This window comes from Enoplosus armatus, chromosome 2 (genome assembly GCF_043641665.1).
Source record: "Enoplosus armatus isolate fEnoArm2 chromosome 2, fEnoArm2.hap1, whole genome shotgun sequence".
Classification (NCBI taxonomy): Eukaryota; Metazoa; Chordata; class Actinopteri; order Centrarchiformes; family Enoplosidae; genus Enoplosus; species Enoplosus armatus.
This window is the reverse complement of record NC_092181.1, coordinates 10,351,292-10,364,655: the sequence shown is the minus strand read 5'-3', so window position 1 is coordinate 10,364,655 and position 13,364 is coordinate 10,351,292. Positions and strand designations below refer to the sequence as shown.

Genomic DNA, 13,364 nt, shown 5'->3' with positions numbered 1-13,364 from the left:
TAAACTTCCCTCCAAAGCTCTCGGATTTAATTAGTACTAATTTTGGGCCACTGCTAGGTCAAAGCAGACATGGAGAGATGGGCCCCTCTTTTTCATTTCTTTATGGGATCAGGCTAATATTTTGATGATGACTTGTGCACCCTTTAATTACCTGCTCCAAGCACTGCCAATTAGGATTCCCCTGAAATATTTTAAGCATGTTCTTAGGCTCTGTAATATAGTTCTTCCCAATTCGAAACAAACGCCCTAGGCTTACCTTGCGCAAATTATGGAGGCCAGTGTATCAACCTCCTTTTATACCATCAAGCTTTTGATTTGAGGCCCATTGGACTATGGACGCTTCTGAATCACTAAGACACTAAGTTCTCTAATCTTAAAGCAGGGTGGGAAACATGTTTTTAAAAGTAATTTTCTGAGAAATTTAAAGAAAATATCCAGGGAGATTAAAATAAGATCCAGGTCCAGTTTATAAATAAATTTACTGGACTCCATCAAAGTTATTCAGAGCTAAACAGAGAGTCCAAAGTGCTGGAGATATAACAAGAATGATGGCACTCTGGTACACCTTCTATGGTTCTGCCCAAAAGAGCAAGATTATTTGACAGCCATTCATGAAAATATAAAATTAATCGTTGGTGAGGATGTTCAATTTTCTCGTTCTAGTTTGTACATTTTCGGGATTGTACAGTGGGTGACCCCCTACCACTGTACAATCTTCCCTCGTCAGATGCAGATTGGATTCATTCAGCTCTTTTATGCTGGGTATGAAAGTCCTAGTTCGTGAGCGGAAGGCTGATTTGCCCTCAATTTATGGTTCGTCAACTGGGGAATGTAGCAGCATACAAGAAACTCTCTGTCTCTCCATCTCATTAACCAGGTGGAGAATAGAGGGTGACACAGGAGTGGATATTCCCTCCTGTCCCATCCCACTCCCACAAAAAAACTCCTGTCCAGTCCCAGTCCCATGACAGAGTAAAACTAAATCCAGTCCTGTCACAGTCCCGGAAGAATGACTCCCATCCCATCCCGTTCCTGTGTTGCATTCTTTAGGCAATGCAATGATTTTGATTTGATGTTCTTGCCATCCTTTTCTTTAGCAAGAGTTCGGACCAAATTGATGAGATGATCCTCTCTTTCCTCCGTCCAAAACTCTGCCATTCTGACCAGCTGACAGTTTGTAACTGACTTCACCAGCTGACTTTGCTATGAGCTGATTGGAATGGCGAATTGATAAACTGAGTTGCAGGCAATGCCATCAGCCAGCTTGATTCGAGCTGATGTGGGCCAGTTTACACTGCTTCAACTTTTTAAAACACTAACCTATTGTTATTATGATTCTCTTCCTGTCCGCTCCTAATTACTTTTTTTTCCCCCCTGTCCTGTCCCAGTCATGTGATGAATAGTGAAATAGACTCCCATCCCCACAGGATTCCCAAATGAATTTCAGCCTCTAGTGGAGAATTATGCTCAGAAATGTGGGGAAATACCTGGACTTTGTGAATGGTTAATAATAGAGACCATAAACTTATTGTGATTACCTGATTGTTTAATATATTTGGATGAACATCCAGGGCTAGTGTTTTTTGTTTATTAGCATTAGAATTATTATTATTTAGATTATTTTTTATTTAATTAATTTACACATTTATTCATGGCATTCTTATTTCTCGTATTGTACTGTTTGTATTGAAAATAACAGTTGATCATAAAAAAAATGAGAACAGACTTTGTGTCAATACAAATGGATGCTGCATGTGAGTGTCTCTGTGTGTGTGTGTGTGTGTGTGTGCCTGTGTGAAAATGTGCATTAGTGTGAATGTAATGCGCTGTTGCCATGACAACGCTACAGGCTAAGTGGGTCAGCAGGCTCCTGCCACACCCTTGTTGGCATGGCAACAAGGCTGGTCAATTAAACCTGAGCAGTACGATGACTCACACACACACACACACACAAACAAACCCCTTTCTGTGCAACATGGAGGTGAAGGAGGGAAGCCATATGTGTGTGTGATTCTCCTTATCTTTCTCTTGCTTTCTATAGGATTGCTTCTCTGCCTATATTGCAGACATGCAGCTGCATGTCTGCTTATTTTGAAGACTGTGTGCATATTTCAGTGTGTTAAGGCTGATATGGAGACTTGAATTGAAAGCTATTATATCCATATATTATTATTTTAGTGGCTAGACAAGAGCTGGGTGTAGCTGAGGTGGGATGAGCAAGCAGACATCACAGCATCACAGACGCCTGTCAATCAATCAAAGAAGCCCCAAAACATACCTCTCTTTTATTGTAATATCCTCTTAATGGAAAAAGGAAGATCAGTTAAACAATGGCATAATACAACAGTCCACATTATATGTAATTATTTGTTACTGCACACCTATCTGCACTGTTCCAGTTGTACTGGAGACATGGTGTTAAGTTGTTTAAAGTATTTCTGGACTGATACATTTCCCCTGTACTGTGGCCTTTTCCCCCTCACTATTCTTAAACAGGTAAGATTACCTTGCCCTTGACCTTTTGAATCTGCCCACTCCACTGAGTTGACTGCTTCTGGTTGGCATCACGACATGAAGCCGCGATTTCTCAATGGAAAAGCAGTCGATCCAATGAGCGCTGCAAGGGGACTAACAATTAGCCAATCAGCGCTACGGACGGTACCAATGCCGTTGTCAAGCTGTTGTCAAGACTCAGGCATATACGTTGGTCTCTAGTGATTGGTTAGGGAAAATCGAATCCCCCGCCCCCACGGAAATCAGTTAGTAGTAGTTTACCCTTTATCTGGCTGCAACTGCAGCAAATCACAGTTACAAGCCACACAAGTGAGTCATTTTGAAAAGCCTGAATTGTTGGTGCGTCATTGCACAATTATATAATGTGGCCGGTGGTGAACTCTAATTAATCACGTCAACATATGCCAAACGCAGGAGGATGGCATAGAAAAAGACAGAGTGATCACAAGTAAGTCTTAACCAACGCTGATTGAGGGACGAGGACTGGATCCATCCAGATTTTTTTCAACGTAGGGCGATATGGTTGAATTCATCCCTGTCACAATAGAACCTCATACTGTGTAGTACATTGTGGTGCAGTAGAGCAAACATTTCTAGTGTAATTCCACTAATGTTAGTATTCTTCTTCTCCTAATGGGAGAGGAAGAGTCAGATGGTTTTAAAGTGCTGTTTGGAATATTATTGTTAGAGGCCAACCTGCAAATCTATTGCAAACTCTGGACACGCCTTATTAAAACTGCTAATATGTCTAAGTGAAAATAATTTTGTGTTTTAACTTTTGTATTTTAAAAACTTCAGAAACAGTGGCAACAATTTTCAAAAGGGACCATTTCCTCCATGAATAGATGGAATGCACTGTTTTCTTGCCCGACTGGTGTTTTAAACAGCTTAGGCAATTGTAGGAAGGTTACTTTCCCCCCCTTGTACAGGAGCAAGATTAGCAATTTCCCCCTGCTCCTGGATGTACTGTCCCGTACACAGGGATATTGATTGTCTCTGACTCTGGGTAAGATGGCTTCAAACATATTTCCCAAACTATTATTGAGTGTATTTGGAAAGTGAGCCACTTCTCTCGACTGTATCTGTACACTATAAAAGTAATCGTCTCATAAGCAAATTAGAGCATTCTTTTACTGTAGGCTCACTACCAGTTATATGTACAGCTGCACTTAAGTGTATTTATGATTCAAGCTTTGTGTGTTAATTAAGCAACAACATGGCTCTCACTTATATAGCACTTTTCAACCTTCATGATTCCCAAAGCGCTTTACAGCTGAGACTCATTCACTCATTCACTCACACACCGAGCTGTCATGCAACATGACGGCGGGGAGCCGGGGTTTCGAACCTCCAATCCGCTCTACCCTGCTCTACCTTCCGTGTGACATTGCTAACCGCTGTGTCACAGCTATTGTTGGAATAGCTCCATGACCAGAGTACCTCTGAGCCGCTGAGACGAAGCCACTGCCTGCCAGGCTCAGTGCTGTTATTACTCTGCCATGGTAATGTTCTACATGTAGTATGCGTCATGCCAAAGCTCCGACACCCATCTCATGTTGCAGCAGCAGATATCACCTGTTGTGGTTGGCTAAATTATTCAGTAAAGAAGTGGTTGTCAAGTCTTGGTAAGGGTTTAAGGGGCAGCACAGTCAGCTGCTTATTGTTTTTTTTTAATCAGACTAGTTGGCTTGCTTTTTTCCAAACGCAGAGTGATACTGAATTGTGTTTTGTTGTCTGTTGCTTTGGATAGGTGTAGACACGGCAGGTCTTTTGGATATTTCGGTTGCTTTGCTGATTTGGTTTGTTAAATTTTGTTCGACTCGAGCTGTATAATTCTCTCAAAATTGTTGTGCCTACATCATCATGACCATCACGTGTGTTTGAAGATATTCACCATCAGCTTTTTGAGTCATCTGAATAGTACACAAATACATTCTCACAACTGCTGTGATCATTATGCTAAATATGTTAGCTATACTGTCCGCATTACAATTCTGTCTTTTTGTGCATGTTTAGGCTGTAAGGAGTGCTGCGAGCGATGTGTGGGCAGTCTGCCCTGGGCCTCGCTCATCGCGACTATTCTCCTCTACATGGGCGTGGCCTTGTTCTGTGGGTGTGGCCACGAGGCTTTGAGCGGCACGGTCACCATCCTCCAGAACTACTTTGAAGTCATCAGAGCCCCGGGAGAAACACTGGATGTGTTCACCATGTGAGAGACATGTTTTTTTTAATATTGTAAATAGCAATTGACATTACATGACACCCATGCCACCCATTTCTCAGTCGATTTCCTATCTCCCAGTGTGCTAAGAAAGTCAACCTCCAGAAACTTGAAACTTGCTTGAGATAATCCATCACAGTGACCAACTCATTACACTTTGACTCACAGGACAAAGTTGTCATTTTTAGCTGTATCACTGTAGGGCTCAAACGTTTTGTTTATCACTTTTGTGATAACCGCCGCTGCCTTTAGGGGTGTATGCGGGGCTCTGGTCTTCCCAATTAATATACAACATACCTTCAGTTTGGCCGCCAATGTCAGGGCCAAATGTGGTCCACACAGTAGCGTGCTAATGTGGTTTCTGTTCTTCTGGTCAATGAGTTCATGAATCTGTAGAGAGCATTGTTAATGCCTTCATTTTCTCAGAAGGGAAAAAAATACTGACAACAGTAACCTGCAGATTGACTTAGCCAGTCATGAGTGACTTATTCTGTTGTATGGGACACTTTAACACTGATTTACCATAGATTTTTGTTATTCACACATTTAGGGAAGATAACTTATGAGTAATACGGCAGGGGAGGGAGACATTCTCTACGTGCACATCTATATACCTCTATTTATCCACCCATCCTCATCTTTCTGGCCAACTCTTAACATCCTGATTAGGCTTAATTTTGTGATTATGCTTGCTGATTTAGTTGCAGATACATATTTAGTCTACAAATAACACTTCAAGACGCAGTCTAGCATTAAAATAAACAAATACTCATTAATCACTGACACTATGGGTGGGTGTTCTCTTCACAGTATTGACATCCTGAAGTACATCATCTACGGCCTTGCAGCTGGATTCTTTGTGTTTGGAGTGCTGCTGCTGGTGGAGGGCTTTTTCACCACCGGAGCTATCAGGGATCTCTATGGAGAGTTCAAGATCACTGCCTGTGGACGCTGCCTGACTGCATTCGTAAGAAATCTTTGTAACCAGTAGAATTAATGTGGCACACTTTCAGATGAATAGGGTGCTTGTAGCAGGAGGTTTTGGGGGAGTTAGCAGTAACTGAATATGTAGTTAAAGTATAAGGCTGGTGATATTACATTTTATCTTTTTTTTATTTATTTTTTTACATCAATTTGATGGCAAACTCTGCCGGGCTGGGTTAGGGTTAGGAGATTGTAATCAATTGGACCCACTCTCGCGCTGTGAGTCGACAGTTTGTGACTGGAGTAGTAACATTACTGGTGGTGTTATTACAGAACAGAAAAATTTAAAAATGAAACCTTGCCAACAACAGTAAGTTTGAACAATTGATCTCTGTCTGTCATTGATTAATTCATGTCTTTTTTACATGTTAGAATGTAAAAGTTAAGTAAGTTATGTTCCTATATAAGCCATTAAATTTAAGATAATGAGATGGTGGCAATACGATGTTTTATTTTATTATTTTATAATTTTATTCTAGATTTTTAAAAAGGCATATATTTTGAATTGTGAGAAGGTATCATCATAATGTACTCCTCCATAATAAAAAGTAATAGACACTGGACTCGTGGGAACTGTTGGGTCTCTGTAATAACATTATAAAGAGTCTGGTCTAGACCTGCTCTATATGTAAAGTGTCATGAGATGACTTTTGGTTGTGATTTGGCGCTATATAAATAAAATTGAATTGAACGTGAACAAAAGCTGACACATTAATTAAGTGATCTTGAGAAAACTAATATGTATTTATATCTTGATACATTTCTCAAATGTTGTGATTGAAGTTGCAAATGGAACGTCATCTGTTGATAGTGCCATGAATAATGTGCCTTAGTATAGCCCATATCCCGAATTGAATACCACAGCATGTGATGTTCAGTGGGGTTAAATATGCAGAGAATAAGACAGCTTTTTCTGATGTATATTTACCACTTTTCTGAATGATTAAACTATAAGCATGATAGCCATCTTATTCATAATGTGTAGCTTTTAAGCTTTTTTCTGGTGGAGCCCAGACCCCCGGCTTTATTGTGCCCCCAAACCATTGTCACGCCCTACTGCTTATCTCAATGAACCAACTCCTAATAATTGCACAACGGTAGTGTATGGAAACGGGCATATTCATTCACATTTTCTTTTGCTTTTTTTCCCCTCAAAATTCGGTTAAAATTTGTGATACATTTGGATGGAAACGATAACGTATTGCTGTTTTTGGTGTTTCCAGGGGAAATTTCTTGGCACACCAACCTTATCCTTTAATTTTGAGTAATGTTAATATCTCTCTCTTGATAAAGTGATACATTTGCCAGTACTGGATAAACAAATAGTAGTAGTATAAATGATAATTGTGTAATCCCCCCCCCCCGGGGATCAATAAAGTATTTCTGATTCTGAATAACTTGCCTTCTTGAGGTGGCCTCATAGTGAGACTTTTCAAATATTATATGACATATATTTCAAAAGGTGAATATCATAAGTGAATATCACAAGTGAAAATGCAACATATATCTGTCATCTTAATTAAAATAGAACAATGCGTTATGAAGAGGTTTTAAGCTGAACGTACAATAGGCAAAAGGAAAATTAGTCAATAAGCAACCCTTGTTAAAAATGACCTACTAATTCTAATTTCTAAAAGACCAGTGAATTTCTAAGTGTTTTTAAAAAGGCGGTTCAATAACACACCATTGACGCAGAAACACATCAGCTCTACACGCGTACGTGTTATTCATTATGTCTTGCCTCTGTGTTTGCAGCTGATGTTTTTGGCCTACCTGTTCTTCCTGGTGTGGCTTGGAGTGACGGCATTCACCAGCCTGCCGGTCTTCATGTACTTCAACATTTGGTCCATGTGTCAGAACATCAGCTCGGTGGAGGGAGCAAACCTCTGCCTGGACCTGCGTCACTTTGGTATGTGCAATGATAACACTGTCGTATCTATTTTTATAATCACTGAAATAGTGAGTTTACCGTCTCTGCGCTATCTTGCGTAATGCTTTTTAAAGTTATGGCAGCTGATGGACTCCACAGTGGAATCCACAAAACCAGTCAGGTTACACTTTTTGTATTCCAGTCACTTCAATTGAAATGCATGGAGGGGACAGAGATAGGCATCTATCTCCCTTGGTTTTCTGAGTTCGAGCTCGATGAACTTTGACCTGCTTTTGAGCACATCCATTTCTCCACTCTGCTGCTCTGGCCTGAGAGGAACTGTGGTCCCTATTGATCTGTGTCGGACGATATCGTTCACGCTACAACTATACATGTTTAGCACTATTGTACTATTTGAAAGAAAAATCTACACAACACATAAACTGTTGATCAGTCTGTCGCCTGTCAATGCATCTTGAGCTCTTGGAATAGCGTCGGTGAAGAAATGAAGATCCTCATAATCCACAGTGAAGCCCAGAATCTCCCACCTACTCAAAAGGACTGATTACACTGAACTAACCTGAACTTTTATTAGCGTTTTAATGATAGAAAATGATTGACCCCAGTCTGTGTATCTGTGTTTATTAGTAAATGTTGGTAGGCAAACACCTCACTGTGCATGTGGATCCTTGACTTCCTGATGGGCAGACCCCAGGTGGTGCTGCGTTTTGAGCCCCCTGCTGTACACACCCACACGACTATGTAACCACTTCAACACCCTCAGCAAGTTTGCTGACGACACAGCAGCGGTGGGCCCGCCACTAGGATCCTAAATGAAGTCACTGCCAAAGACTGTACCCGCCCCCCACCATCTGCCATCAAGATTTAAATAGAGCTATACAGAAATAAGCACTTATTACACTTTTAATCAATTGCACGGTAAAGTACAAACAACAACATCAACTTCCTTTACATGTGAGATCAGTGTAGTTTATGGTTCAATTTAGTATCTATGACCTCTGACACCATATGAAACCATCGAATTAAAAGACTGATTCATTCTAGTAACATACCTTTGGACAATCTGAAAGTAGTAAAGTGTGTTTTTGATATCTCTGTTTATCAGGAGCGGTTACCATCTCTGAGGAGAGGAAGGTGTGCACAGGATCTGAGAAGTTCCTCAAGATGTGTGAATCTAATGAGGTAAGAGGAAACAAGGAGAGAATTTTGCAGAAATCTGAAGTGATACAGATGGAAATATAATGATTTGTGACCCGTTTCAAGATAAAGAGCCATATAAATGACATTTGTGTTGTGTGTTACAGCTGGACTTGACCTTCCATCTGTTTGTGTGCGCACTGGCCGGAGCAGGAGCTGCTGTCATCGCCATGGTAAGGACCATTATCCTCAGGAGTGCTGATTTATATGACCTCCGTGTTACACGAAACCCAAACGCAAACATAGAACTCTGAGGCAGGGAACTGGGTCAAGAAAAGGTATTTGTTTGAACAATACTTAGTGGGAATGAATGAGTCTCTTATCAGGGGCGAAGGCAAAGTGGAGGATCAGAGCAAGGAGGCAGATCTGGAGTTTTCAGGAGGAACAGGAGTGGGTCTGAGGCGGGAGTCAGGTCAGGATGGCCGTAGGCACGGAAGACAGAAATTAGCTATTCAGCTTAACACTGACTAACTAAATAACCCGAGACTACAATCTGGCAGTGTGGTGGCGTTGAGGCCTGGTTTATATAGCAGAGTCTGATTGGAGATGATTAGCAGCTTGGTGCCCCAGCACCTGCACACTGGATCCCACTCCTGTAATCAAGCACAGAGACACAGACGGAGAGAGAGAGAGAGAGAGAGAGAGAGAGAGAGAGACTCCTTCTAGGAGGAAACAGAGGGCATAACACTCCGACCTGTGGATCAAATTTACAGTAGGAAAAAAAAAGGACGCGTTGCTCACTGGAACACCTATTGTGCTCTATACTCAAAATGTCTAGCATTGTACTGTATACGTGATGTGTTTTGTAACCAAAATGTTTTGTCTTTAAGGGGTTTGTGATTGTTTTTGTCATTAGAAGTGCAAATGATAGAAACAGGCCTCATTCTCGAAGCCACCTAGAGGGAAGACGCAGTGGGTGAGAGTGAATCTACTCTTGTGTGTCTGCAGTAATGCAGACATTAGAGGTGTGGAGAAGATCAGTTCTGTCAGATATCTCTCTCTACAATGTATGCATTCAGTAGGTATTTGTTAACCTGGGCCCATACTGTTACTTAATGTTGTCTCGCTCTCAAAGCTTAAGATATATAGAGTTTATTCAAATATGACAAAGAAACCCTATCAAAGTGTTGTGATGTTTACGCATTAGGCTGTTTACAGAATATACGAGAAGAGAAAACATTCAGAATACTACAGGTATATTCATTTACTAATACAATACTAAAAAAAATCACCTGGGAAGAAAAAGGATTAGGATTAATTAATTAAAGTAAAGACATTTTTATCTTTTAATGGTAAACTTGTTAGCAAACAGCTGCCTATTTACACAACCGGCAGATACGGACTGACAATAGCATTCATTTGGAGTCATGTTTTTGTCCACCTGATGACTGTCCAAGTCTGGTATTCACTCTACTTTAAGCTCTCTTTTGGTCTCCACCAACTCCTGAGGGAAATATCTGGCTTTTTAGCAAGTTAGCGTACGCTAGGTTACCTGCTGTGGCCAACAGTGGCAGGCCGGTGGCAGGCCGGAAAACAAAAACAATGAGCTGAAATAAGCTATAAAGCTTTGTATAGCTGACAGGAACTCCAGTGTCCCATTTTAAACACAAGTAATCGTGTCATCCATTGTTAATATAAAAATGTATTATAGTCACTTTAAAGTATAATGTATAGTATAGGTCACTAACAGGCGGACCACGGTCCGAGTCCGGACCCAGGCGCCGTCCTATATAGACCCGGACCTATAATCAATAAATTATTAAGAGATCTCATTTTGACGGACGCTTCTATTTTAACCGGCGCAACTTTTCTAGTCTTTACGGCACTGGTTCAGCGGATCAGGAAACTCACAGACCAATTGCATACGAGTTAAGCCAGCCCACGTGACGCTACTCAGCCAATCAAATCTGTGCATTCCAGGCGCTAAACACTGAGACTCTGAATAGTTGATAGAGTTGTACTTTCTTTATTTGATTTGACAGTCAGTTGTTGATTACTACGTCAATATATATCACACTAAATCACAACACAAGTTAGACATTATGATGTTCCGGACCTTTTCTCTAACTGGACCTCTGCAAATTTTAGTCGAATACCCCCTGCTGTGTAGTATTTTACTTACTTTTTAAATTGTCATTTTTGCCTTTATTTGATAGTGTAGTACTATAGATAGTATTATATTTGTTTAGCAGTTTGATAGTCTAAAGAGACAGCACGAAAGAGATAGAGAGGGGCATGACATGCACCATGTTGCAATTACTTGGTGTGCGCCTTAACCATTATAATACCAGGGCACCCCAGAGAATCAAATCTTTGAGTGTACTGTTGACGCAAACTAATCCCACAATGCAATGCACATAGGAAATAAAATGCTGGTGGTGGTGAGACAGCGACAGAGAGATCTGGTGAAAACAAAAATGAAGTATTTCAGACTGTCGCCTTCTCTTTTCAGTGGCGGCTTGTACACTGTATTTTACAGTACATACTTTTACTAACCCTGACTTTTCGTCGCCTTCTTCAGGTCCATTTTCTGATGGCTCTGGCTGCCAACTGGGGCTACCTGAAGGACGCCAGCCGGATGCAGAAGTACGAGGACATCAAGTCGAAGGAGGAGCAGGAGCTGCATGACATCCACTCCACACGTTCCAAAGAACGCCTCAATGCCTACACATAAGCACATACCTCCGAAAAACCACACACACACACACACACACACACACACACACACACACACACACACACACACACACACACACACTTACCTGTCAGACACACAAGATGATAGATGAACATACACATACTCTCACACACACACACACACAGGGCCTGACACAAGCCTAAGGATAGCAGAAATATACAGTATATACATGAGTGAAAACACAGCACAAACATACATTCAAAGACACAATTACAGACAGGGGTAGGCAGAAATTAGTTGATGAAAATGATGAAAACACAGACACCATCACCATTCTTGTGTCCGCAGTAGATCAGTGGCTCAGGTGTCCTATGCTGACGCTTTAGCATCCGCTATGTTGGTTTGCTCCATACATACTTTTAGTAACCCTGACTTTGACTTTTGAGTGTAAGGAAGCCTTTACCTTCGCCTTAAAAGTGAAAGCAGAGACCACTTCTCTCATCGGAGGAAGTAGAAGTCTGGCTACATCAACTTCAACGACTTCATGATCTTTCACTCTGAAGATTTCTTAATGAATTTACCAGGACCGGCCTCCGCCTTTTTGGCCCCTAAAGCACGGCGTACCTTTCAACCCCCAATGCCTGAAAGTAGCCTTGCAGTTTGTGTATGTGCAGAACAATCAATTACAATTGGCTTAAAATCACAGAAAGAAACAACAGAATGACTAAAAAAAAATTTGTAAAACAAAAAAAACCACAGTGCATGTATAAAATAGCACAAGAAATACACAATATAACGCTTTAAGAAATACCAAAAAAAAGAAGAAGAAAAGAATGAATAATGAACAGAAAACCCAAAGAAATGTCACATTTTAATGTGCTTGGTTGTGGCCCCCTGGTGGCCTTAAGTATCTAATTATTTTGTCTTTGTTTGGGCCAGCTATGCTTTTTTTTTTTTAAATGCCAACATTTTCCTGAAAGGTTAGTCGTTTCTTTGTGTCATGCTAAACTGCTGTATGGAGATCATCACAGCTCGCTGCAGAACTGCTCTGTTCACACTGTGCTGTTAGCACGGCGCGCTAAAGCCAACAATCCACAGCGGACGCACGACTGACTTTGGTGTCTATGAGCTCATCATTTAATGTGTGTGTGGGGGGGGGGGCGTCCAACAGGACAATGTCACTGTATCTCCCCAACAGCCTCAATATCTGCAGTACATACATCACACGTGATTCATCCATACGGACACTCACACACATAAATGTGGTTGAATGGTCGGTGTTGTGTAGGCAGTGTTGTATGGTGGTGTCATGCCGTGTCGTGTCATTTCGCCACATTATGAAGACTGGTATTGCAGAGATATATGGTCCCCCAGGAAATGTGTACCTTCCAGGTACAAATAGGTAGCTTTCCCTATCTTTCCCCCTCCTTTTTCCTCCACCCTACCCCTCCTCACTCTGTGACCTCTTCATCTTGAGCCCAGTTTCATTAGTTGTTCCACATACAGTATTCTTGTGCCACATACAGTATGTCCTACAAGTGGCCATTTGCAGGGCAGGGGGTTGGGCAAAAACATATATTGATGATAAAATATCCAGATGAATTGATGTCATAAATTCTCTCCCTTTCTTTTCCCCTAATATTGCTTTATTTGTACTGTATATCACATGTCAGGCTCTTTAAGCTCACTTGAACTTTCAGAGTAAAAGCACTTAAGATGACAGTGGGTATTTCAATGAGGCCATTTAAAACAACTAGTGAAACGGGGCTTTGTGTCCTTCCCCCTTCATCCCCAGTTTGTATAAACTTGTGATTTGTTCTAAGAAACGGCACATCCTAGCAGCACAACTTCTTTTTAATGTGCGTCACGTTCACATCAGTCCGATGAATCACGTTTTTTTCTCACTTCTCAATTTTTGC

At 41.1% G+C, this 13,364-nt stretch overlaps 1 protein-coding gene across 1 annotated transcript; it reads left to right on the top strand.

Annotated features, from left to right (window-relative positions):
- Positions 1 to 3,834: 3,834 nt before the first annotated feature.
- gpm6ab (glycoprotein M6Ab) lies at positions 3,835 to 11,481 on the top strand. Its single transcript, XM_070911772.1, has 7 exons — positions 3,835 to 3,895; positions 4,531 to 4,723; positions 5,546 to 5,702; positions 7,475 to 7,628; positions 8,716 to 8,792; positions 8,915 to 8,980; positions 11,329 to 11,481. Exons 1-7 carry the CDS (start codon positions 3,835 to 3,837, stop codon positions 11,479 to 11,481), a joined length of 861 nt encoding a protein of 286 aa, XP_070767873.1.
- Positions 11,482 to 13,364: the final 1,883 nt, after the last annotated feature.